We start from the raw sequence: 26,764 nt of genomic DNA, 5'->3' as shown, positions 1-26,764 counted from the left end.
CTTGTGCACGAAGCAACCTCCAAATCTTCAAATGAATTTTTGTTTTCGATAACCAAAGAAACGTGTCTGATGACCCATCATGACATTGGAAGCACAACGCTTGCCGGAGTGTACGTACGAAAACGTCGAATTTGTATGTAAATTTCTTATGCTGGGAGATTCGGGTGTTGGAAAAACGTGCTACGTTCATCAATATCTACATGGCTGTTTTTTGAACAAGTTTACTTCGACGATAGGAATGGATTTCGGTGAAAAGTTTATTGTAAGTTTACGTCTAGAAGAATTTCTCTGCCATTATTTTTGAAGTGTACATTGAACTGGTGGTGTACGGGTGGCGTAACGTAGTTACCTTTGCCCGGAAACATTCCCAAACTTAATTACAGTGATTGTTAAAGGGGGGACAAACATTAATCAGAGCGATTGTAGTCAGTTGATTAAGAATTAATGACATTAGTAAGTTTCAAAGACGACAGTATTGTCAAAGTTCGTACTAGGCACCACTCCTGATAATTTAAACGACGCGATGCAAATGCAATAAAATTTTGATCTTTTGAACGTAAATGATGGGTGAAAATTTGATTAATTTAATGAAGGAACTGTTACAGTTTCTTAATTCTTCTTGCCGTAATAATTAACTTGTAACACCAATCAGACAGAAGTTCGCGAAATTTAAAGATGACCAATCAACGGCTTTGTTTACTTGTGTTCTCCATCGTAATGATGTAAGTTCATTCATTATGTATTATGAAAAGGAAAACTGTACGTTATGCAAACTTTAAAGAGCTTTTGTAAACATGGCGGACGCAACACATGGGGGTACCGATTATGATTATCTTATAAAGTTTTTGGCTTTGGGCGACTCCGGCGTTGGGAAAACCAGCTTACTGTATCGCTATACTGATGAAAAATTTAATCCTAAATTCATCTCCACTGTCGGTATCGATTTTCGGGAAAAACGAGTCGTATGTATACATGTTGTTTTGAAGTTTAGTGGTGTGAATGATTAATTGCACCTGCTCAAGCTATTGGAATTGCAAAGTTTTCGTTCGTTTCAATGATGCAATTTGTCATAATGTTGCAAAGAAATTCGTCATAGCCGTATACATTTATTCTTAATTGTACAAGAAATGCTTTCTTTGTTTGTTTTGATGATCTGTTATTGATCGTACGTGTCAGTTTCACCCGAGTTTAGTAAATCAATGTTAAGAAACAACTTTCATTAAAAATCAGAAAGTTAGGCAGAATCAAACGACTGAAATTCCACAGGCTGTACGCTGATTGCACCATCAATTTCTTGTTTCGCTTTCATGCGACTTTTGGATGGTCAAACAAGGCTAGCTATGAAAATTATAATTCTGAAAATATTAATATGTAATAACTTATTATGATCTTTGCACAGTTTTTTGAAATAGATATGTTTGAAATTGTTTTGCTATTCACAATTCGATTCTGTCATACAGGTGCATCATCCTGTAGCTCCCAATGGAGTAAGAGCAACAAAAGGACAAAGGATACATTTACAACTTTGGGATACAGCAGGCCAAGAAAGGTATACTTTGAAGGCTCAGTATCATGTCCCAAATGCCTTAATCTTTTTATTAGGTTTTTCAGTTTAAGTAGAAATTCTCCGTAAAATCCTACTGTATCCCTAGTGCTTTAATCTTTTTATTAGGTTTCGCAGTTTAACTACGGCATTTTTTCGTGATGCCATGGGGTTCTTACTAGTATTTGATCTCACCCATGAACAATCATTTGTGAATATAAGAAACTGGCTCAGTCAACTGCAAACACACGCTTATTGTGAAAATCCTGACATAGGTAAGACGATGGTGAACTAATGCCTGCATATAGTAAGCAAATCATCATTTTATGAACTGTAGAATCCCCTGTATATGCAGGCTGTCAATATTGATAACTCACTTCTCTTTTCTAGTTTTGCTAGGTAACAAGGCTGATCTTCAGGATTCACGGGCGGTAGACAGCAATGAAGCCAGAAATATTGCTGAAAGTTTAGGCCTACAATATTTTGAAACCAGTGCTGCTACTGGTCAGAATGTCAATGAAGCCATTGAAGCATTACTCGATCAGGTAATACAACGTAGTATAATTAAGATGATTTAGTATCACATGATTGGATCACCTAGACTGAAAAGTTGTAAACTGTGCATGCAAGATTTGAAATTTGCATCCATAGAAGCCTAGTTTTTTCAAAGTTACACATCCGAGATCTCAAACTTTCCATTCTTGTAGATATGTGAGAAGTCATGACCAAGTGCTAGTGGAATGTTTACTTCATGTTTTTCATGTCTCGTATTTAGGTCATGCGACGCATGGAAGCCTGTGTTGATACTGACTTGCTACCAAGTAGCTTTATCAACAACAACAGAAATTCAACAAGGTTAAGAGAGGTTGACGAAGCTAACGATGAATCAGGTTGTGGGTGTTAGGAAGATTATATTGAAAAATTTTGACATAATTCAATCATCCGTTGTACTTCCAAAAGGTTTGCTGGTACTACTATATAAGCAGTTTTTTCCATCAAATGTTTTTCTTGTGGTCAACAGTCATAGTTAGGTGGTAATGGGAAACTTAGTTCTTATTAACCAACATGGAAATTTGTCTAAGTTAATCATTAGCATTTACAGTACTTTTCATTCAATTGATTGTTGATCTTCTAGTGTATAGCAGGGTTCAAATTTGCCAGGAAAAAAAACGATGTGCAATTGGCTCAGTGCTAGCAAGAGTAATGAGCAAATTGCACAATGTTAATTTTAACTCTGGTAAATAAAATACACCATTAGATTACATCATATGTGATAGTCTACTTTTACAATATATGTCTGTTTTTGAATACCCACTAATTATATATTAAGACTGAAGATCACCTTTAAAACATTTGAAGTTTTATGTTTTTATAGTCGAAATTTTCACTCTGGGACACAAAGCAACACTACGATGTTGCTTTAGATGTACCAAATTGTCTTGTTTTTAAAAAGTGTGCAAAAGTGAGGAATTTATCCAACCATATTTACTAAGAATATGTTTATTTTGTTGGTAAATTTCTCACCTCTTTTGCATGCTTGTGAATTATATAAGCTAGTCAAACCTTGGTATTAGAGGCAAGTGGTCTCAAAATTTTGCTCTTCACCAAATGAATGAAGACATTTATGTTCAGGATGTCCAAAGTGTTTCTAAGTTCATTGGCATGAAGAGTTGAATTTAATTTATTGATTACTATAAAGACATCATGTATAGTGCAACATTGGCTATACATATAATGACAGAATTATGAATAGTTTCTTCTAAATTCAATAGTATAGAAATATCTGGAAGATGGAATACTGGTATTTAATGTTTTTAGAAGAAATGTCAAATATTACATCAAATTATTTCTGTAATAATGAAACTGCTGGTACAACATGAAGAAAATAGTGATATTGCTCATTCATCAAATAATTCATGTGTATATTTCAATAGTTTCCTATTCAAACAGCACTATTACAGACTAATTCAATCTAGGTTTGAAATTTCCACAAAAAGAACAAAAATTTTAAATGCTTATCTTAATGCCATCATGCAAACAATATTTCTCTGAGATTCATGCAAGTAACTAGAACCAAGTCAGTTATCATGCAAGTATAACTATTTACTTCACCATACAGATACATATAAATATTTACTATATTTATATATTTATTATCTATTCATAGACCTAGTTTAATAAGATTTAAGGTATCATTGAAAACTAGGCAGATGAAACTCATTTAGACATACCAAGATGGAGAATTTTTCTAACATTGGTTGGGCCATACCATGAACCCCTGGTAAATACAAATAGACAAGATGATTGAGAATCCTACACACAAAAGTATCAAGTGAAACAACATCTAGCGTTATCTAGTGTTTTTACATCTTTGATAAATGCATACATATATTCTCATAGCAAAGTTCGCAAAACTTACTTCATCAAACCAGACCAATAGATTTCAGGTAGTACATCCTTTTTCACGAGATAAGAAATGGTTCTTTCCTGAATAGAAATGAGTTAATATTTAAGCTTAGTTTGAATACTGAAAGTTGTTTTTCTTCCACTTTGAATACTAAATGTCATCAATACATCTCTCAGCAAATACTAGTTATTAATAGTTTTCTATAATACAAACCCCACTATGCTGCCTTTCTTGTGCCTTGACCCAGATACCACATGTACTATTATGTATTTGTATGTTATACGGGCATTATTTACATGTACATCAGGACAATTTTGACTAACCTTTCCTTGATTCATGGGCAATGTCTCAAGAGGTTGAGCATTGTAATCGAACTCTGCAAGTATACACTTATCATATGATGTCACCAAAGGACACGAGGTGTACCCTTCATACTACGAAGAAACAAGTTCTCAACTTAGGTCACAGCCACAAAATACAAAATACATATATAAATTTAGCTACACATAGAGCCACAACCTACTTTGGCATCCATGCTTTTGCCATTAATGAAAGCACTAAGATTGTTCATTATGATACCAAGTTGCCTAGCAACAGCAGCGGCTGTCTTCCCATTTGGAGTGTTAACACAATCTCCGAGACCAAATATGTTGGGATAACGTTTGTGTTGCATAGTGTATTTATTGACATCCAAGAATCCTTTGGAATCCACCAAATTTGAAGATTCACGAAGAACTTTGGGTGCACTCATTGGCGGAGTTACGTGAATCATGTCATACTGAAGGAAAAATTATCAATGAGGATTATGCATTTACCACAGACTGGTTGTAAAAAAAATCAGAATGAATCATTATTTCGGTAGGAAAAATGTACCTCAAAACTTTTTGTTTCTCCAGTGCTCATGCCATTTGAATCCAACACATCAAATGTTGCCTTCTTTTCAACAGCATTCAACTTTGTGAGATTGTGACGAAAATTCAACTGCAAATCACGCTTCTCACAAATCTTTATCAGTTCCTTTGCATATTTCTGAACACCAAATATTCCACCCAAAGCAGAGCAAAATTTGATTGATGTCTTTTGGCGAACATCGTGCTGCAAGAAAGATACAAAACTTAATGCAACAGAAAAGGAATAATACTCCTCACTAAAGTATTATTCAATATACCTTTCTAAAATAGTCATCAGCAAGATACATAATTTTCTGTGGAGCCCCAAGACATTTAATTGGGGTGATTGGCAGAGTGAACAAGGCATTTCCTCCTTTAAAGCTCTGAAAAGTTTTCCATGTGTCTTTGACAGTATGGGAAGAATAATTGGAGCATACACCATCAGTATGAAGTGCTTCTTGCAATCCTTCAACCTAAAATACATAGTAATTTCTAACTTGACAAAGACACTGGACATCACATGACTGGCTAAGATCCTGCATTTTAAGTTACATATAAAAGAATTGCGCAAATTTTTGAGAATACGTACCAAGTCAAATCTCAAATCAAGGCCCAAAGCAACAACCAGGTATTCATATTTGATCTGAAATATAAAATAGTACATAATCATGAAACATATTATCATTAATAACCATTAACAAGTAGGTTTATAACATAACCACATAATGGGTAGTGGACAAGAGACTAACATAATATATATGATAATTTGATGTCATTAAACACTGACCGTTTGACCATCAGATGTAGTAATAATATTGTTCGCTGGCTCAAATCCATCGACTTTTGTTTGAAACCAGTCACAATTTTTAGGAATGACCTCCTCCATTGGCTTATGTGACTTATCAAAATCAACAGCACCAGCTCCAACCAACGTCCACAGGGGTTGATAGTACTGAGTCTAAAGATGTGAAAATTTGATAAAGTACACACACACAAACAATAATTTCATTGGCTTCTATTGCAATTGATGGCAATTATCAAATATTTTCAAATTGATACAATAATCATTCCTATAGATGACTTGCCTTGTTTACGTTTTGCTGGCAGGCAGATTGATCCCAAGAGAGGTTGACCATTGTTGCTAGTGTTGTTCAAAACCACTCGACCAAATCTGCCTGCCAGCAAAACGTAAACAAGGCAAGTCGTCTATTTGTTTTGTTGTACACAATAAATTGCAATTTTGATGGTTTCTTCGTAAAGTCATACAGTCATATACATTTTCGTAAACTGACATGATGCAATATGTACAACATATACTCTTGCCAATATATTCACAGATTGAAAACTACATGAAACATTTAACAAGTGTCGACAATCAATACTTGTGTGTGACAAGACTGTAATTAACCATTCGTTGATTATATTTGTAAACATTGAAATGAAAACTAAAGACAATTTCCAGAACCTGAGACGGTTCAATGACCGCAACGGTAGTATTTTTGCCATATATACGTTTGAGAGCTGCCGAAGTGCCAATTCCACCAGCTCCTCCGCCGGCCACAACAAAGTCGTAAGATCTTATCGGTGTTGTACCGCTGCATGAAAAACGACGGCGAAATGCTAAAAGATTGCGCGCTGTATTCATGATAAGTAAAGATGTAGAAAGTGCCGAGGATTTCACAGTGTGGGTCTTCTCCTGCCAGCACGGAAAGAAGCGTGAGGATATGCACGCATACTTGAGCACAACAACAAGATCTCTTTCTCAAAACATGCTAAAAAAGATAAAAATTTAGAATTTTGTGCGTGCAATGTCTCAAACATCCGGTGCCTTCACTTCCGCCTTAACTGCTACGCAAAATATGCAAATTTTAACGTTCACTAGAAGCCACCAAAGCCACCCGTGTTTTCTGGCTTTTTTACGTTGGAAAGTGAGGCTATTGAAATAAATGAATTTAAGTTATAGATAGCCTTGTGGTTGGTTCAATGCAGTTAAATTTCTTATGGTTTTTGGCTGATCATAGAATGACGTCATTACTATTAAAGATGACGTAAGTAATGTGAATGATGTTTTGAAAGAGGGCCATACTTCCGTTACCCAAGAAATGGTTGAAAGAGTGTCTGATAATACTGATAATACCATTTGAGCTTTCTTATTAAACATATAATTATGCATATAATGGTATATTCTTTGGATTTACACCCATGTGACGGTCTACCTATAGCAAGTTGGAAAAGTTGAGCAATAATCTATGACAGTTTTTTTAATGTCTTAAACTACGAAAAACTGTTTCAGTCTGCGAAATTCAATCTTCGGTCTTTAACATCTGTATTTGGCAGTGCTGCTGGGATTATGTATATAAAAATCATGACCAGCCGACAATTTAAAGAAGTATAATATAAACGCGTAAACGCTCAATTCCTGGCGACTTTACAAAACCAGTTCTCACAACTCAATGATCTCCCTCGACCTCCCAAAACTCCCTCTCCTATAGAAAATCTTGTATTCAACAACTATAAAATACTTCACTCAACCAAATCTAACAATTACCACATTCTTGCTTTTCTTGAAGCACTTCTCATCAAACATAACAAACCCTTTCTCAACACGGGACTTAAGGCTAGCAAAGAATTACAACTCTTTTCTTAATTTATAACACACTCATTCTACCAGTCGAGTCGGCAGTTTCAATTCATCCTTTTGAAATACTACACCTCTTCTGACTCTGCCTTTGTAAATATCAGACTATTTAATTTCTATTGCTTACTTCCGTTTACTTATTTCATGCGTTGTATGTGTATGTATGGTTTTAAATATCATTCTGTCTGAGGATGTCTTTGAAATAAAATCGAAAATTTACAGTTTACTTCTCGTCTTGTTTTACAATCTCAATATTTTGCAATCTCAAGATGTCTTGCTTCTTCGGAATTTGTTTATATCATGTATCTAAGATTACACTAAGTGTTTCGTTAGACTATTATCGAATTAATTTTAACGTGGGCTCATATTATAACGCACAGCCACTGCGCACAGCACAGACATAGTATTTATATATGAGTATCTCAAATACACAGTTCTAGCAATAATGCTTTGAATTTATAAAGTTTTGTTTCATTATTGTGATATTAGATTCACTGATATTAATAGATGAATTACGGAAGTGTGCCTGTTTTGCGAAGTGTGTTTTGTTTGTTTGGATTTTAAAACCGTAGCTGAGCTTCTAAGGTAAGTGCTGACTGCTGCCATTTTAACAATTAATTTTTTCCCTGTTGACTGTACGCTGTAGATCGGACAAACTTTTCAAGCGAATTGACTCACAGCTTTGTGTACTACAGAAGTTGATATAAATGTGTTCCTTGTTTCATTCACACTAAAAGAACCCGAATTACTCCATGTTGTTCTTCAATTGAAATATTGAACCGTTGTCTTTTGAGAGACAAAGAATTCGTAATTTTGTAGCTCTGTATGACACGTTATTTGCTTGCCCGTATTCATTTAGTAGTGTATGGAATGTAATTCTTTACAAATGAACAATTCTTATAAATTTCCATGTCAGAACGTTTTGAAAAAGCGCGTTCTCGGTTGAATGACCGTTATTACGATGACAAGAATTTATGCGTTCTTGCCATTTTGTAGCACAACTCGTCCAGTGTTATGGGGGATTTCCAAGCAACAGTTGAATTTATGGTCGAACTGTATAAGTTTTATAATGTCGACCTTTTCGTTCGTGGGTAAGTATGTAGAGCTTAATATCTTTGTTGAAATGCTGACTTTATGTATCTCATGGATTATTCAAACTTATAATTTATACTTTCTTGTATTTTATTTACACATATTTTCTCTTTGTCTTGTTGTAGAAACTACCAAATTCGTCTCACGTTAAAACCTCCAAAGTCAAATCATACAATTCAAGTGGAACTTTCTCATGGTATGTATAACTATCTTATTGAAGTTTTGCTGTCTGTTTCTACCTTAAGAAAACTGAAATGAATAAATGACAAGTGCCTGAAAAGTGTGGAAAATATTTCCATATTTTCTCTCAAACTTACTTTTGATTGGTTGTTGTATTGATCAATTGCATGAACTGTTTGGTTACTTTTAAAAAAGAGTCAACAAAGTGATTATTTTCGAGTCAGGTTGGTTATATGACCCCAGGATAGACCTTTTCATTTGATAGTGATTTTAAAGTTAGAAAGGCTGCAATTCAAACTGCAAATGACTATCTTTAACTATTAATCCTTTTAATGACCTTGACAAGGTCATTTTATAGACACTGCCGAATTTGTGCAGCCGGTCAATGTTTTTAAAATTCGTCAAAAACATTTGAATACAAGACCAAATTTTTGAAGTTTGCAACTGAGCTTGTAAGAGTTCGATGAAAGAGATTCGAAGTTGGAAAAAAACCACATTGATGCACACCCTTTGGTCTTTAAAGTGGATATTCAAGTTCCCTTCATCTCAAAATGATAATGAAAAACCACAACAATGCTCACAAATGCTAACATGCCATCAGAAGCAGTAGCAAAACCAGCACGTTTTTTACTACAGCATGAATCGATTTAAGTTTCTAAAGAAATAAATAGTTATTTTATGGAAAAATTTGCATTGTAGGAGTAAAAGATCGAGCTGGCCTTGTCATTGATCGAAGCAATTTTGAAATTCTGCTGCAAAAGCTTTTTCAAATTAGCTAGAGCTTTGGACGCTTTCAAAATTTGTGGGTATTACATGTTTGCGATACCATAATGCAAGAAAAATAAGATAGTGATGAAACCATTTCATATTAGTTATTTTTAGTCGGTTTTTTTTCTTTTTCCAACAAACATTACAAAAATTCTCCCAAAAATCCCTTTCGTTGTGTTTCATTACATGCGAATGACTTGTATATTTCGTCGACGTTTGAACCATTTGAAACTTCCTGTTTCCCGGTGGTCGCTCAGTAATTGAAAAATTCGGTACACTTGTAAGAACCCAGCATTCAGTGCGTCATCAACGTTCAAGCAAGAAGCTAAATTTGTGGCGTGTTTTTCCCGCAGTCGAAGTACTGTCGAACCTGCATAAAGAGGACATTTTGTACTAAGTGGACATTCTGTATTAAGCGGGAATTCTGTATTAAACGGAAATTCTGTATTAAGCGGACATTCTGTATTAAGCAGACATTCTGTATTAAGCAGACATTCTGTATTAAGCGGACATATTGTACAATCCCAAACTCTAAAAACTGTGGATGTGCAGGCACCTTCATTCCCTTGGCTTGCCAAACTCCAAACAATCTTCAGTAGCTAAAACAGACCCTTCGTGATGTTAAACTCCAGAACAATTTTCACAAATGCTGACATACAATAAAAACGTTTTATGTTTGTAAATGTAGATCGTCCAGGTTGGTATAGTCCTGAGAAGGACTGTTTTTGTTGGTGTTGACTGACGTTTCGGCAACCTTAGCGGTAGTCATCTTCAGAGTCAAAAATGAAGAATTTACTCTGAAGATGACTACCGCTAAGGCTGTCGAAACGTCAGTCAACAACAACAAAAACAGTCCTTCTCAGGACTATACCAGCCTGGACGATCTACATTTACAAACATGTAACGATACTCCCGGGTTCAAACCGTTTACTTTAAAAACGTTTTATATTAGGAGACAACCGCTCATACACATTGGCGCCTGCTTATGTTACCGAAGATGGTCTAACAGCAGTATCACGAACATTTAACATCTACTACAAAGACGAGGAAGTACTTTTGAAAGATGTTTTTATTTTTCGAGTCCACCTGCTGATCGACAGCGCGAAGGTGATTTTCGTTTCTGATTTGCTGCATTAGGCCTTTTTCAAACGTCGTATTTTTCATGCGCCGAATGCGTTTAAAACAAAGGATAATGAGAATTTTTATCTCATTTTGAAACGTTTGAAACTGGCCTTATCAGCTTCGGCATGTATTTGGCGCATTTGCCCTATTTCTTTGAATTTTTTCACGTTTTTCCTTGTATTGTTTTTAGGCGGCGGACTGTATTGACAAGACAGAATTTCTTATGACAGTAGATGTTCATTTTACAGATCAAAAAATACAGTAGGTCTTGTAGTGTTGAAGAAAGCCGTTCAGAGGGAGGTGGTGGCAAATGGGGTAATTTGCTTCCGGCTAAAGGGGGCGGTAATGCCTGTCCATGGGTCAAGGAAAAGGGGCTCCAAAATTCGATTGTGCCCCAGGCCCCTTAAGTTCTCTGAGCCGTCCCGATGTTGAATGCCACAGTTTAGTTAAGACATCGCTTTGCTCAAGTATCAAATAAACGCCGAGGACTTGTTAAAGTCTGGTGCCTTTAAACGGAGTCTGGATATTTCTCTCCCCAGTGGACGGTTATTTTTAGAATTGCTATAAAAATCCTTTCGAAAGGAAAAACGTTTTGATTTAAACTGGACAAGTGACAGAGTAAAACGTTCATTTGAAGATAAGAAAAATTTATTTTCTTAAAGAAAGTATAACCACCTTTTTTTTACTCCAAAAAATTCACTCCACAATGAACAGCATTACTTGTTGCCAGCTTTATGCAACTGGCTCTGAACTCAATATTTCAACGTGAATCTGTACTGTTGTATATCTTTCCATAGAGGCAGCAACTATCGTATCATTCCTTGGGCCACGTCGAGGACGCTCAAGTTTCATTTCTCCTGTTTTAATGGTCTCCATCATCAGGTATTACATGAAGTATCCCAACGATTTCCCAGTACAACACTGTTGCTAACCTGCATATCATCAACGGTGATTGAATGGAGGAAGAGACTTAATAATTGAAAACGTTATTTGTTCTAGATCCCACTTCTGTTTGATTATTATTTTTTCTCCGTTCTTGACATGATCATCCACGCGAATGTCGTTTCTCTTGGGTTGCCTGACTGGAAGTAAGTCGTGTTTACACCACCATAGCATCGACATACATTATCCTTTTAACACCTTGGAGGTACAGCTCAAGTAGCTACACCTGAGCTACGCAGGGGGTACACAAGATGTACACCTGAGGTACACAGGAGGTACACCTGAGGTACTACTGAGGTATCTGAGGTATACAGGAGGTACACCCGAGGCACAGCTGAGTTAGCTGAAGTGCACAGGAGGTACGCCTGAGGTACATCTGAGTTACACAAGAGGTACACCTGAGGTGCACTTAGGACATCGCACCGAAATATAATAAGCAATTGCATTGAAATGAGGCGACCTCCACCCCTAAAATACATGTTACAATTCTGGTGGAGTAATTTTTAAGCGAATTTTAAGCTTTTAGCTATCGAATTCACTTTCCTACAGTGAATAACGACACTCAAGTCATGCTTTTCGTTTTCAATCGGGGTAATTTAAGGGAATACCGAGTAAGGTGACTTTCATATCTGAAGACTAGTGAAACAAGAAACGTGAATATCGAGCACAAGGGAAATTTCTAACCTTGAAAAGTTTGGGTGATTATTTCAATGTTTTACAAAATGTACAGTGAACGCAACAATAAACGCAAAAAAACGAAAAAATAAACAAAGAAATAAACGCAGAAATAAACACAAAATTAAACGCAAAAATCAACGTTATTCAAATTGACTTCACTCCTCGCGCGTCTTGGCAAATTTAAAAATATTTGTTTAACCCTTAATGTGCAATATGTTTTTGTAGAATTCTCAAGCCTCTTAAAACTGGTTGGTTCAACAAGTCTACCGTAGCTGGGCGGTCATCGGCACCTCTATTTTTCATTAATATATTTGGAAATCGCGCACAGCCTGTGAGTAATAGCGGTTTTATTACCTTCATCAACTATACACTCCAGTTCTTTTATGGTACAGGTATACGTAAGATCTACGCATTGAACTATAAATACATCTGGAACGCTACCTATAATAGAAAAGCCTGATAATTTTTTGAAGCAAAATCTTACACCCAGACACACGTGTGTACTTCAATCATTTTTCACTCCACGAGAGAATCTCGAAACACTAAACGCGCGTGTCCGGGTGTAATCTCGCGTGTCTGAGTGTAAGATTTGGCTTCAATTATTTGCTTCAGGTAGCGTTCCATGTATTTTAGTTCAATGGATCTTCGTCTTTCTTCGATTTATTTGTTTATGGCTTACACAGGAAAGATGTAATTTTGAAACGTGAATCTTATTTACTGTTTTACTTTTCATCAGAACTCAGAAGTGATTTGACGTTGAAACTTGAGTCCTTATATACTCCAGTTTAGTGTCTTCATCAGGAGTGATCTGATGTTTAAACTTGAGTTCTTATATACTCCAGTCTAGTGTCTTCATCAGGAGTAATCTGATGTTAAAACTTGAGTTCTTATATACTCCAGTCTAGTGTCTTCATCAGGAGTGATGTGATGTTAAAACACGAGTCATTATGTAATCCAATAAACTTTTTGAGATGATGTTTATGATGGAATTCTTCACTTTGCTACATTTCATCATCTTCCTCCTCTTTCCAATTGTTTATTGTTATTCTTCAGTCTTATAGTGACGTGACTGTACGATATTCTGCTTTCAAAACCTGCAGCATAACAAAAGAATGTTTTCAAAAGGCCTCTGCTATTCACAGGTTTGTCATGTGCAAAATTATTTCGTCATGTAGCCTACTTGCTATGGCTAAAGCATTTTACAAAATCGAAATGTGAATTTTTTGCCATGGCTAGTTTTATACGTTGTATATGAACATGCCAACTTAATTTTTAATATTATATCAGAATGTACATCGTGACGTCTTATTGAGGCTCATGACGTCATATTTATGATCGTGACGTCATTTTGTGGTTATAAACACGACTTTATTAATTAAATAACAGTATGTGTAAGTATAAAAGAATTGCTCCCTCGTCTCTATTTCATCTTGACGAAGCCAGTTGAAACAATCATTGGAAACACCCCCTACCCACCCCTTCCCTGCAAAAAAAAACGCGCTGACATCGTTTCGTAGTGTGAGAATTTACGGTTCCCATGATTTTCATTTAGAAATCTCTGTGCCATCCTCACCATGGCTCACTCTCAGTTGTACAATTATTTCGAGGAAATGATGCAATACGTGGACAAGAAGCAAAGAATTACACTCGGTAACTGAATTTATTTAGCAATGATGGTTAGCTACGTACTTGCAGCGGGGACAATGTACTTGCGGAAGGGAGGGGGGGCAAGGGTGCACACCCCTCCTAGCCTTGACTAGAGGGGGATGTTGAAGAAACAAAATTATGTTGTTAGACCCAATCACTGATCTGATAGTACACTCATCCCCAACAAGCTGGTTCGATAACTGAGGGGAAAATATTCATAAATTCGTGTTCTGTCGTTTTAAGTTCTTTTATAAAATAAACACAATGAAACGCGTGCGCTGATTGGTCTGGAGCTGTGTTTGCATTAGCCTATGCAAAGCGCATCGGAGCTCAACCAATCAAATCAATCAAATCAATCAATCAGTCAAAGAGAATTTGCAAATCGATCATGAATACATTTTAGAGTAAAAATTAAAATGTCTGTCTTTTTTGCATTATTGATTTTATAAAAGAAATAAAAGATATTTTTCGTGTTTGCACTGGCTTATGCAAACCTCGGAGACGTTTGTGAGAACTCTCGAGCATGTGCAACCCTCAACCTTCGGTTTCGGGCTTGCAGTGATCTGCTCTCAACTTCTCCCAAAAGTTTCCTCGGTTTGCATAAGCCAGTAAAAACACAGTAGACATCTTTTATTTCGTAATTGAAATCAATTGTTTTCTGTCGATTATGCCATGCATGTATGAATAAACCCCCTCTCCTTTCTCCCGAAATTATCGATGCTTGCTACGCCACCGATCCTAGACTGACTATACTGCAGTTTTCTCGTATGTCACGTGTTTTGTGACCAATCACAGGTGAGAAAATGGATCCAGCCGAGTTGGTGGAAGGACTGTGTGAAAAACTTGAGGTGTCGTATCAACTGCTTTTCTTTTGATGTTGTAAATTGAGATTAAAAAGCTGCGAGGTTTTTTTCTATGTATGGTATGTGTATTTACGTCAAGGTTATTTACTAGTTTGAATGATGCGTCCTTACTGGATTTAGATGTTGGAGTCTTGTGAAGAGATCTACGATGAAATGTGCAGCGATTTTTCCGTTCTTAACACCCAGGTAACGATGAATATCGCTAATAACTCAATATTCGCCGTCATGCACAGAGTGTGTGTAGAAAAGTGAATAAATTAAGAAATAAAAGATGTTTGCTGTGTTTGCGCAGGCTTACGCAAACCGAGGAGACCTTTGGGAGAACTCGAGAGCAGATCAGTGCACGCCCGAGAACGAAGGTCGAGGGTTGCACATGCTCGAGAGTTTTCATGAGCCAGTGCGAACGCGAGAAACATCTTTTATTTCCGATTGTAAATTCAAATTTACCACAATGCAATGCGTGATTCCACTCGTTTAAAATATAAGATATCAGTTTTCTAATATTTAGAGGCTAACTCTTAAAAAATTACAACTAAAAAACTGTATTTTATTGAAAGAAAAGCTTCATCTTTCTTGTAGTTGGGGTTTTTATGGTTACAATTCCGGGAATCGTTCAAATCGAAAGATGAAATACGTCGGCCAATGAGATTGCAGCATCATCGCGAAAGGGTAAGTGTATAAAGTAACGACGAGATCCTTGGGAAGGAAGGAGATCGGAGGAGGAGAGGAGGAGGGAAGAGGAAGGATCGGACGGAGGAGGAAAGATCAGAGGATGGAGAGGAAGGAGGATGGGAGAGAGGGGAGAGAGGGATGGAGGGAGGAAGAGAGGGATGGAGGAGGAAGAGAGGGAGGATGGAGGAGGGAGGAAAGAGAGAGGGACGGAGGGAGGAGAGAGGGACGGAGGGAGGTTTTTGAGGTAAAACACAGAAGATTATATATACATCACAAAAGACTTGCGATTTGTTTGTCGTTCGTCGAATGGCCAAAAGTGTCCATAAGAATTTCGAATGTTTAATGCCACTATTCGAAATTTTGAACATGCTGTGTGATAATTCATGTCTTTTTTGAAAATTAATTTCAGGCAAGTGTGAAAGAACACTATAATATATTGATTTGCGTAGTATGCGATTAAACTTTGCCTAGCATGTCTTAAAACTCGGGCTAGCTTCACAACTTATGAACGAAGCTCATGAGGAAAACATGTGGCTTTCTAATTTTGATATTTCTGAACATCTTATAATCAAATAAACGAAATTGTGGCATTTCCTATTCGTCAGTTTTATCTAACCTTCATGCAATTGACTATAGTCTTTCATTTATTTACTTCGTGTCAGATCTTCCCTCAAAATGTTGAAGAGAACTTTTCTGTTTAAGATGATGCATTTGAGCGAAGCATTCTTTGTTCAAGAATTTCCATGGAAATCACTTCTCAACGTAAACGATAGCAGGTAGTTCATGTTCCATCAACCAATGATTAAAATTCTACGATTGACCAATCATGTAGTTCATAATCCATCAACCAATGACTAGAAGTCTACGATTGACCAATCATGTAGTTCATATCCCATCAACCAATGAATAGAATTTTACGATTGACCAATCATGTAGTTCATATTTCATCCACAACCAATGAAAAGAATTTTACGATTGACCAATCATGTAGTTCATATTTCATCCACAACCAATGAAAAGAATTTTACGATTGACCAATCATGTAGCTCATATTTCATCCACAACCAGTGAATAGAATTTTACGATTGACCAATCATGTAGTTCATATTTCATCCATCAACCAATGAATAGAATTTTACGATTGACCAATTATGTCGTTCAGAATCTATCAACCAATGACTAGAATTCTACTATTGACTAATCATGTGGTTATCATTCCATCAACCAATGAATAGAATTCTACAATTAAGCAATCAGAAAGTGTATGTTTTGCAATAGGATATTGTAACAGCAGTTTTTGTTTTCTAGTTTTCAAAAACATTTGAGCATGGGACAATGTGTGAAATCTTCGAGATACATCTCTGAAATCCCTCCTGTTGCTGTGGAATGTGCAGAAGTCGACGGAGATGCATCCACGACTCCCATATTCTTTGAGGATCGCTATGTCAACAAGATAGGTAAACTTACAACAGTTAAACATCCACTCAGATTTACTCGTACTAGAATTACAAGATATCAGATATACTTGAATGTTTGAAATGTTGTGTGTGATGTTTTGGGGATGTGGGTGGTGTGTTCTAGAGTGTAGGGTAGGGTGAGGTGAAGTGTTGTGTGGTGTGGCGTGGGCTTTGTTGTAGTTTGATGTGGTATGTGGTGTGTTATGGTGTGTAGTTGTGTTATGGTGTAGTGTGGTTGTGTTATGGTGTGGTGTGTTGTGGTGTGTATTTGTGTTATGGTGTGGTATGTGGTGGGGTTGTGTTATGGTGTGATGTGGTGTGTAGATGTGTTATGGTGTGGTGTGGTTGTGTTATGGTGTGGTATGGTTGTGTTATGGTGTGGTGTGGTTGTGTTATGGTGTGGTGTGGTTGTGTTATTGTGTGATGTGGTGTGTAGTTGTGTTATGGTGTGGTGTGTTATGGTGTGTAGTTGTGTTATGGTGTATAGTTGCGTTATGGTGTGGTGTGGTTGTGTTATGGTGTGGTGTGGTTGTGTTATGGTGTGGTGTGGTTGTGTTATGGTGTGGTGTTGTTGTGTTATGGTGTGGTGTGGTTTGTATGGTGTGGTGTGGTTGTGTTATGGTGTGGTGTGGTTGTGTTATGGTATGGTGTGGTTGTGTTATGGTGTGGTGTTGTTGTGTTATGGTGTGGTGTGGTTGTGTTATGGTGTTGTGATGTGTGGCTGTGATGTGGTGTGATATAGAAAAATACTGCAGTTACCATTACTAATTACCGTTGCAGCTTTAAGAGAGCTATGTATAGCAATTCAATAACTATGATACGTAAGTGAAAAAAATCTCAACAGTCATAGGTCATGTGATATTGATATGTGATTTATTTGCTTCTTGTTTCATACATGTAATTGACAGCTGCACTTGAACCTACCTCCGTGACCTGGTTCAAAGTCACCTTTCATTTAGCACACACGTGATCTTAACATTTTTGCAACTCGATTGATTCTACTCGTGGTGATTGTGTTAGGGACGTGGATCTTTTATGTATCATAATGGATATATTATAAATCATACATAAATGTGCATCAATCACCTCTCAATGATTCTTTATTCAATTCAGGGATAAATTTTGACAAGTTACGCGCCGTTGAAATTCAGGGAGGTATATGATTTGAGAAATGAACACCACACAAGAAGAAAGTCATCCCTCCCCTCTTGATAAGTTAAAATAAGTGCCACGTGAATGAATCCCTGTCAGTCTCTAAAATAACCAATTGCGATTGTCCTCAGTAACGTCGCCAGCCCGACTTTACTCCCGTTGCGCAAATATTTTGTGTTTACTGACCGTGAGAGCAATTGATTTCTAATGAAATTAACAATCTTTCAGAATTTACACAGCGGAAGTAAATCTGCATGCTGGCTACGCTACTGACTGCCCTGCTTTTATACGATGATCTGGGAAATCTTCAAACTAATTTACACAATGAGAGAATAATGTTTGTAGATTGAGAGGGTGAAGGTGAGTTGAATCATGAGAAGGACTGCTGGTGTAGACGTGAACTGACGTCTCCACAACCTTAGCGGTAGTAATCTTCAGAGTCAAGTGAGTAGTCATTCTAAAGATGACTACCGCTAAGGTTGTCAAAACGTCAGTCAACAACAACAACAACAGTCCCTCTCAGGACTATACCAACCTGGACGATCTACATCTACAAACATGTAACGATACTCCCGGGTTCGAACCATTTACTTTATGAACGAATAATGTGGCTGAACAGTGAAGGAAACTCATCGCGCTACTTTTTTAATGCAAATTTTGAAATTGGGTATTTTTGAATTCAAGAGACGCTGCCTCCTTTTTTATAGCACGAGCGACGCCATTCTTCACATGGCAGTTAGCAAATTACCTAGCTCAAGTCTAAATACTACCGTGTTTAAATATCTGGAATTCGTTGATTTAAAATTTCTGACGATATATCTCGGTTGGGGGGGGGACTTTCTTTTTGTGTAATGTTTAGTATTTTGCTAATTATGGAATTACAAGATCATCCCCTTTCCCCTGAAATCTACATATCGCCGTATATTTCCCGGAGGGGTCATGATTACTCTATTTGTTCAGAGGACGATGTTCTGGAGCACAAGTCGTTGTTCAATGGCACGAGGAATGTGGAATTTCGCAGTGAATCACCTTTGATCATTGATGGTGAAGGTTATAGTGGCGTCAGAGAGGCGTGGCAAGATGTCAGGTCTCCGAGAAGGTCAAATGAGCTCATTGCTAAGCGTGTAGTCCACGCGGCAAAAAATGACGACGTTTTGAGAGACAAAAGCGATATTAAAGACGAAAATGCTGTTTACGGTAGATACATTAAAGATAAAAGTATCGTTTCCTCAAAAAATGACGACGTTTTGAGAGACAAAAGCGATATTAAAGACAAAAATGCTGTTTACGGTAGATACATTAAGGATAAAAGTATCGTTTCCTCAAAAAATGACGACGTTTTAAGAGACAAAAGCGATATTAAAGACGAGAATATTGTTTACGGTAGATACCTTAAGGATAAAAGTATCGTTTCCTCAAACAGTGACGAAACGTCAGATGATAGAAAGTCGATAAATAATGTACAACGAAGTATGAACAATTGCAATCATAACGATGATGCTCCTGGAAACGTTCTTCGAGACATAAACAAGCAGGAAAGTCCTCGTACCTCTAAATTTCGACGTAAACCTTTCATGGGCGACAGAGAAAGTTTAATCGACAATATCGAGTTGCCAGCAGATAAAGAAGTGACTCTGGAATGTAAGAACATCGATGTTGATGTAAATCACGGCGACTGTTCGTCGCAAGAGAAGGAATCGAAGATCGTTTCTGTTTCTAACAGTTCGGAAAATGTTTCTAAAGTATTCGCTAATAAGGAAAATGACGGTTCTGTTGAGGAAATGAGCCACTGTGGCTTAACACCGAAAGTACTAAACGGGGAGAAAGAGATAGAATTAATTACGTCGGTAGAGAACGATGAAACGCCGAAGCCAATAAACTCTCCACTTACTTTAAAGGAGTTTGCGGAAAACTTTTTGAGGACTAATCGACCTAACGGTGACGTGGTTGAAAAGAACCTGGGTTCTAATGGTCGACAAGACCTAGCAACCGATGATGGGATCGTAGAGGATGTAAATTCGTCGAACACTCATCATGAGGAAAAAACAAGCGACAAAATTTTCCTAAATCATAAAGACAGATGTGTTGATCCACTTGGCGAGAGACATTTTTCACACAACAACATCGAAAATTTCAAAACCGATCGGCTTAGCGGAGAATGTAAACCTAACCATCGACAAAACTTCTCGCGAAGTCGATCCTTAGACAATTTAGACAGTAGAGGTCATTTTATAGTTCCCACTTCCCGAGATTCGAGCCTTCGAAGAAGAGGCGACGGGAACTCGATGAGTAACAACAGGAAAAAACGCGGAACCGTTCGCATCCACAATTCCGTGTTCTACAATCGGGAATTTAATGATATTTTCAGCCACCATGACGGGCAATTTTCGAGTTTACGAATAGAAAATTTAGAAATGTGCAATGGGTTTGAAGGGAAGATGAAGGAGATGTCGCCATCTTATGGAGAGACGCCCTCGCTGTGAGTCTTGCATTGAAAATTATTTGGTTTTAAATTCAAATTTTACATTGTTTTATCGTGTGTGTATATTTTAAAATAAGTGATCGAAAAAGTGGATTGGGGCGAATTTTTTTGCTTGTGGTACGTAATTTGACTTCAACACCACAACAAATTCAAACATTTGCTCCTTGATACTCAGGTAGATCGAATTGTTTTGATCCGAATATACGTCGGATAATGTCGAAGAATTCCGACGTTTCGCCTGATCTTCACAACATCTTCATCTTTTCGTTGTATACTCAAGTAGATCGAATTATTTAGATCAGAATGTACGTCGGATAATGTCGAAGAATTCCGACGTTTCGCCTAATCTTCAAAACATCTTCATCTTTTCGTTGTATACTCAAGTAGATCGAATTATTTAGATCAGAATGTACGTCGGATAATGTCGAAGAATTCCGACGTTTTGCCTGATCTTCACAACATCTTCATCTTTTCGTTATAGGCTACAAAAAGCTAAACTCGACGTCGTGTCTCGATTGAATTTTCGTGGAAATATTTATAGGTTAGCAATTATTTATTAAATATCTGTTAACAAACCGAACAATTGACTCATGAATCATTGATATCAATTAATGGATTTTGAGTCTTCTGGATTCTGATGAAAATCTCTGTTCACGTGGCAACCAATGTTTTGCAACATAGTCACGTGAAGATGTATAATGAAGAAAATATCTGTTCACGTGGCAATGCGTGTTGTGCAACATAGTCACCTGGATGTATAATGAAGAAAATCTCTGTTCACGTGGCAATGCGTGTTGTGCAACATAGTCACGTGAATGTATAATGAAGAAAATCTTTGTTCACGTGGCAATGCGTGTTGTGCAACATAGTCACGTGGATGTATAATGAAGAAAATCTCTGTTCACGTGGCAATGCGTGTTGTGCAACATAGTCACGTGAATGTATAATGAAGAAAACCTCTGTTCACGTGGCAATGCGTGTTGTGCAACATAGTCACGTGGATGTATAATGAAGAAAATCTCTATTCACGTGGCAATGCGTGTTGTGTAACATAGTCATGTGGATGTATAATGAAGAAAATCTCTGTTCACGTGGCAATGCGTGTTGTGCAACATAGTCACGTGGATGTATAATGAAGAAAATCTCTGTTCACGTGGCAATGCGTGTTGTGTAACATAGTCACGTGGATGTATAAATCAAACAACGTAGAGCATGCATAAATCTAACAAGTTTAATCAAAAATATATACTCAATTCTGACCCCCCTCAATCGGACAATTACTGCTAGGCGTGACTCACGAAGACGTTATTGGGCAGGCTTTTATAGATAGACGCTTCGAATGGCGAGATTGAAGACATTAGTTTGGCAAAACGAGTCTTTCCTCTCCATTTATGATTTTGTGTATTTCGAAAGGCATTCTTATGATGTGCTTATTTCCATTTTTCTAGCGATGTTGCTACAAAGTTTGCTGTAAGACCGTATTTTATGAATGCGAAACCAGATCTGTCTTCACTACCTGTACATTTCGTTGTCTGTGTCCATGGTCTCGACGGTAAGTGAATGAATGAATGATTTTTACAAGAATTTAGAGTTGTGTTTTGATGTTCACGAGGGATATTAAGGTATTCCCAGTGACTACCGTTAATTTCATAGATGACATTGAACATGATAATTAGAACGGTAAAGTTGTGTTTTGAGGTTAACGAGGGATATTAAGGTATTCCCAGTGACTACCGTTAATTTCATAGATGACATTGAACATGATAATTAGAACGGTAAAGTTGTGTTTTGAGGTTAACGAGGGATATTAAGGTATTCCCAGTGACTACCTTTAATGTCATAGATGGCATTGAACATGATAACTAAAATGGTAAAGTTGTGTTTTGAGGTTCACGAAGGATATTAAGGTATTCCCAGTGACTACCGTTAAATTCATAGATAGCACTGAACATAATAACTAAAATGGTAAAATTGTGTTTTGAGGTTAACGAGGGATATTAAGGTATTAATAATGACTACCGTTAATTTGATGAAATAATCTTTTTTCGGTTTCTTACATAGTTTGAAGACATTTTCGACCCATTGAGAAACAAACTACGAATGATCTTTAATGCCTTACATTCGATGCCTTTTTCTAACTTCTACAGGAAACTGCGGTGATCTGCGTTTGATACGATGCTTTCTTGAGATGGCACTACCTTCGACTAACTTCGAGTTTCTCATGTCCGAAGCAAATCAAGTAAGTGATCGACATTCTTATATAAATTGATAGCATTTGTATAATGTGTGTTCTGATTGGTCGAAATATGTATTTGAATCAGGCCATCGAAACATAGAAATTTTAGTTGCTTCTGCTTATTTGGGAGAATTTATCATTGCAACAATGAGAAGAATTTAGCTTTACAACATTCGGGAGAATTTAGCATTGATATACTTGGGAGAATTTATCATTGTAACACTTGGGAGAACTTAGATCTGCTACATTTGGGAGAATTTAGAATAGATAGACTTGGGAGGATTTAGCATTGCAACATTCGGGAGAATTTAGCATTGATATACTTGGGAGAATTTATCATTGTAACACTCGAGAGAACTAGATCTGCTACATTTGGGAGAATTTAGAATAGATACACTTGGGAGGATTTAGCATTGCAACATTCGGGAGAATTTAGCTTTGATATACTTGGGAGAATTTATCATTGTAACACTTGGGAGAACTTAGATCTGCTACATTTGGGAGAATTTAGAATAGATACACTGGGGAGAATTCAGCATTGCAACATTCGGGAGAATTTAGCATTGACATACTTGGGAGAAATTATCATTGTAACACTTGGGAGAACTTAGATCTGCTACATTTGGGAGAATTTAGAATAGATACACTTGGGAGGATTCAGCATTGCAACATTCGGGAGAATTTAGCATTGATATACTTGGGAGAATTTATCATTGTAACACTCGAGAGAACTTAGATCTGCTACATTTGGGAGAATTTAGAATAGATACACTTGGGAGGATTTAGCATTGCAACATTCGGGAGAATTTAGCTTTGATATACTTGGGAGAATTTATCATTTCAACACTCGAGAGAACTTAGATCTGCTACATTTGGGAGAATTTAGAATAGATACACTGGGGAGAATTTAGCATTGCAACATTCGGGAGAATTTAGCATTGATATACTTGGGAGAATTTATCATTGTAACACTTGGGAGAACTTAGATCTGCTACATTTGGGAGAATTTAGAATAGATACTCTGAGGAGAATTTAGCATTGCAACCCTTGGGAGAAATAAGCGCAGCTTTGTGTCTCTCATCTAGTGTATGAGACTCAAATGGCCTTACCCAAGTACAAGGAAATACTGCGTTTTTTTATAACTCAAAGCATCAAATGAGCCTTATCTTTTTGTGCAAGTGCAAGTTGACATGGAGTTGACTAATCGTGTAGGAAAAATGTTTATTTTTTTGTCTACCGACAGGATACCACGTTCATGCCGTTCGAGAAACAGACAGATCGACTGGTGGATGAAATCCTCCATTACATGGAATCTTATCGGATCTCTCCCGCACGCATTAGTTTCATTGGTCATTCTCTGGGAAATGTTATCATCAGATCAGCTCTAGCTCATCCAAAGATGCGGCCATACGTCAACCTGCTTTACACGTACCTGTCTCTTTCTGGACCTCACCTTGGCATGGTCCATCATACGAGCTCAATCGTCAGCACAGGTATGTCGTCGTCACAAATTACTCCCGAGCTACTCTTCTTTACTAAAGCGGTTGCCATGTTAGTAAAGTCGATAAAGTTATTTAAAACGATACGCTGTGTTTGGCTTGCTAAATGTCTCCAATATCATACAAGATGGTTACCCTTTTAAAGAGTCTGGTACCAAGTGTGTTTTCGCCCATACGTAGGCTATATACAGCAAACTAGCGCTTGTATAACCAGTGAGTGTATCGACTTTATTCCAAAGCCATCATCAGAGAGATTATATATAATATAAATCCTAACACGTATTAGGATTTATATGATGTATAATCTCTCTGATGATGGCTTTGGAAGAAAGTCGAAACACGGTGCCATCCAGTAACTGCTATCGTGGCGAGAACTTCTCGTCCATACGTAGTTTTAAGAGATTTGACTCGTCTCCAATCCCTGTGGGCTTGGTAGCTCAACAGGTAGAGCGGCGGACTGGTATCCCGAAGGTGCGAGTTCAAATCTCGTCCAAGTCACATGTTTTTCATGGGCATGTGAAAACCGTGTTAGGATTTATATTATGGATAATCTCACAGTGAATGTATCTTTTACAGGAATGTGGTTACTACAGAAATGGAAGAAATCGGATTCTCTACTACAGCTCTCCTTAAACGATTCAGCGGACATGAGAGATACGTATATATACAAATTGAGTAAAAAGAAAGGTATGTTAAAATAGAAAGTTGCGATTCATGTGTTTGCATGTTGATGATCGCGGTAATTCTTATGTACTCAACCACGTCAAATAAAGGTTTTTTTCTTCACAAGTTATACATCCTTAGTAAGCTCTGGTTTTTATTGAACTCAGTTTTGTGGGTGGACTGTTCATGTACTATTGTGTGCAATCTACCCCCCCCACTTTGTACTTGTATGGTATTTTCTACATGATGCAGTATGAAAGTGTTGTCTTATGATTTAGGTTTGGAGTATTTCACGAACGTCCTGTTAGTGAGTTCTGTTCAAGATCACTATGTGCCCTTTCATTCTTCAAGAATTGAACTGCCAAAATCATTTCGTGGTAATTCATTAGAATGTAAGTATTGTACCTATTACGGTATGGCAACTGTTTAATCATTCAAAGTAGTTGATAGAGAAAGGAGAACAGGTCTGTCTAAAGTTCCCAACGAAATTTTACTGTCAAACAAAACTCGTCTCTTCTCAATTCTGAAACAATCTTCTGTTGTCGTTATTTTCTTCTTCAGAAATTCGTCAAAATCATTATAATTTGTAGGACATCACTTAGCATTCACAAAACAAAAAGTTCCGAGCTTAATTTTTGTTTTTTGTAGGTAATGTGTACAGGGAAATGATGGAGAACTTATTGACGCCATTACTCAATGAGTGCAATCGTTGTCTGGTCCGCTATAGCGTGTACCATTGTCTACCGTCGTCTACCAACACTTTCATCGGTCGGGCAGCTCATATAGCGATGCTTGACTCCGAGTTATTTATTGAAAAACTGATATGTACGTCAGCGGCAAAATACTTTCAATAATTCATGATTCCTAGGAATTATTAATTCTTATTTTCACTTTGTCGTGTTCATTTCGAGAACGTTCTTTCATTTTACGACGCTGCTTGCACGCATAGTTATGTGAACAGTTTATTGTGAAGCTTGTTTTCATAGATTTGTAGATAGACTTTGTGAATCACGAAATAGTGGTTTTTCCTTCAAGATGGAGGAGGGGGTGATTAAATGTTTACTTTAAATGACTTTAACTTTCATTTAGCTTATCGTCACTAACACATTAAGGTCGGTGATGACCGGAATTTTGGTGGTATTTTGAGCACATAGTGAAATTTATGTTTGAAAATAGTATTTAACGTGGATATTTTATTCATAATTTATTGAAAAAGGTGAAAAAATTTTGCGCTGTGCATTTTTTTGATTAAGAACACGAGACGTGACTTCGTTCTTTATACAACCTCTTTCCCTCGAAGGCTAAATGGCGATTGTGAACGGAATGTTTTCAGGATTTTTTATTCGTCTTTGCTCTACTGCGATTGATAGAAAGTACAAACAAGAATATGATGTCGTGACGAACGCCTCAACAACATAAAACTTAAATGTATATCATTATGGGAAACTTTACATATCAAAATTGTGACACCTCTCTCTCGTTTGTGTTTGATTAGAATCGTCTGTATATTTTTGGTGAGAAATATTGAGAGTTTCATGAAGAACTATTGCAACATTTTTTTGTCATATACTTTTCTGTTGTCTCTGCAAAATATCCAATACTCTTTGACGTTTTTCCTTCGAAACCAAACAGTTGACGTAAAAAATTTAGGATTTAATTAATCACCATGAACGCCCACGAAGCACGTCTCGTTTTTTTCGATTCTCTTTTTCGACTTTCTGTGGAAAATGCTTGCGTTTCAATGTGAAAATATTCACCATCAAATGCAGTTATATCTTTCCTGTTCTTGCACAAAGTAATCCTGCCAAATCATCAAAGTTATATGTAAAAATT

General features: G+C 37.0%; 3 protein-coding genes and 1 non-coding gene across 6 annotated transcripts; 3 read left to right on the top strand and 1 right to left on the bottom strand.

The window, feature by feature from the left end:
• The first annotated feature begins 6 nt into the window (after positions 1-6).
• On the top strand, positions 7-3,456 carry LOC124450716 (ras-related protein Rab-27A-like). Of its 2 annotated transcripts, none has more exons than XM_047001356.1 (5): positions 7-262; positions 1,461-1,549; positions 1,673-1,818; positions 1,934-2,088; positions 2,319-3,456. In XM_047001356.1, the coding sequence occupies exons 1-5, from the start codon at positions 80-82 to the stop codon at positions 2,445-2,447; spliced, it is 702 nt and encodes a 233-aa protein (XP_046857312.1). In that variant the 5' UTR covers positions 7-79; the 3' UTR covers positions 2,448-3,456. The 2 variants fall into 2 exon arrangements, with proteins under 2 accessions (XP_046857312.1, XP_046857313.1); XM_047001357.1 differs by lacking the exon at positions 7-262 and adding an exon at positions 757-962.
• On the bottom strand, positions 3,445-6,808 carry LOC124450714 (sulfide:quinone oxidoreductase, mitochondrial-like). The gene is made up of 9 exons (XM_047001354.1): positions 6,306-6,808; positions 5,628-5,798; positions 5,430-5,483; positions 5,119-5,313; positions 4,824-5,045; positions 4,474-4,728; positions 4,274-4,384; positions 3,963-4,030; positions 3,445-3,821 (listed from the first exon to the last, which is right to left on the bottom strand). Exons 1-9 carry the CDS (start codon positions 6,483-6,485, stop codon positions 3,761-3,763), a joined length of 1,317 nt encoding a protein of 438 aa, XP_046857310.1. The 5' UTR covers positions 6,486-6,808; the 3' UTR covers positions 3,445-3,760.
• A 1,049-nt stretch (positions 6,809-7,857) lies between these two features.
• On the top strand, positions 7,858-26,003 carry LOC124450943 (protein FAM135A-like). Of its 2 annotated transcripts, XM_047001589.1 has the most exons (24): positions 7,858-8,063; positions 8,475-8,569; positions 8,696-8,766; positions 10,471-10,625; positions 10,831-10,901; positions 11,438-11,522; positions 11,640-11,728; positions 12,486-12,591; positions 13,314-13,402; positions 13,813-13,910; positions 14,703-14,755; positions 14,891-14,956; positions 15,350-15,439; positions 16,145-16,218; positions 16,751-16,899; positions 18,013-18,054; positions 19,012-20,530; positions 21,015-21,074; positions 21,982-22,085; positions 22,681-22,772; positions 24,013-24,262; positions 24,845-24,955; positions 25,210-25,323; positions 25,580-26,003. In XM_047001589.1, exons 2-24 carry the CDS (start codon positions 8,493-8,495, stop codon positions 25,783-25,785), a joined length of 3,771 nt encoding a protein of 1,256 aa, XP_046857545.1. In that variant the 5' UTR covers positions 7,858-8,063; positions 8,475-8,492; the 3' UTR covers positions 25,786-26,003. The 2 variants fall into 2 exon arrangements, with proteins under 2 accessions (XP_046857545.1, XP_046857546.1); XM_047001590.1 differs by lacking the exon at positions 18,013-18,054.
• On the top strand, positions 24,695-24,766 carry Trnat-ggu. Its single transcript has one exon. It is a non-coding gene; the product is annotated as a tRNA-Thr (tRNA).
• Positions 26,004-26,764: the final 761 nt, after the last annotated feature.

The sequence above is a fragment of the Xenia sp. Carnegie-2017 genome, unplaced genomic scaffold, assembly GCF_021976095.1.
Source record: "Xenia sp. Carnegie-2017 unplaced genomic scaffold, XeniaSp_v1 HiC_scaffold_24, whole genome shotgun sequence".
In the NCBI taxonomy this organism is placed as follows: Eukaryota; Metazoa; Cnidaria; class Anthozoa; order Malacalcyonacea; family Xeniidae; genus Xenia; species Xenia sp. Carnegie-2017.
The sequence above is the reverse complement of the archived record's forward strand: the minus strand, read 5'-3'. Positions and strand labels throughout refer to the sequence as shown.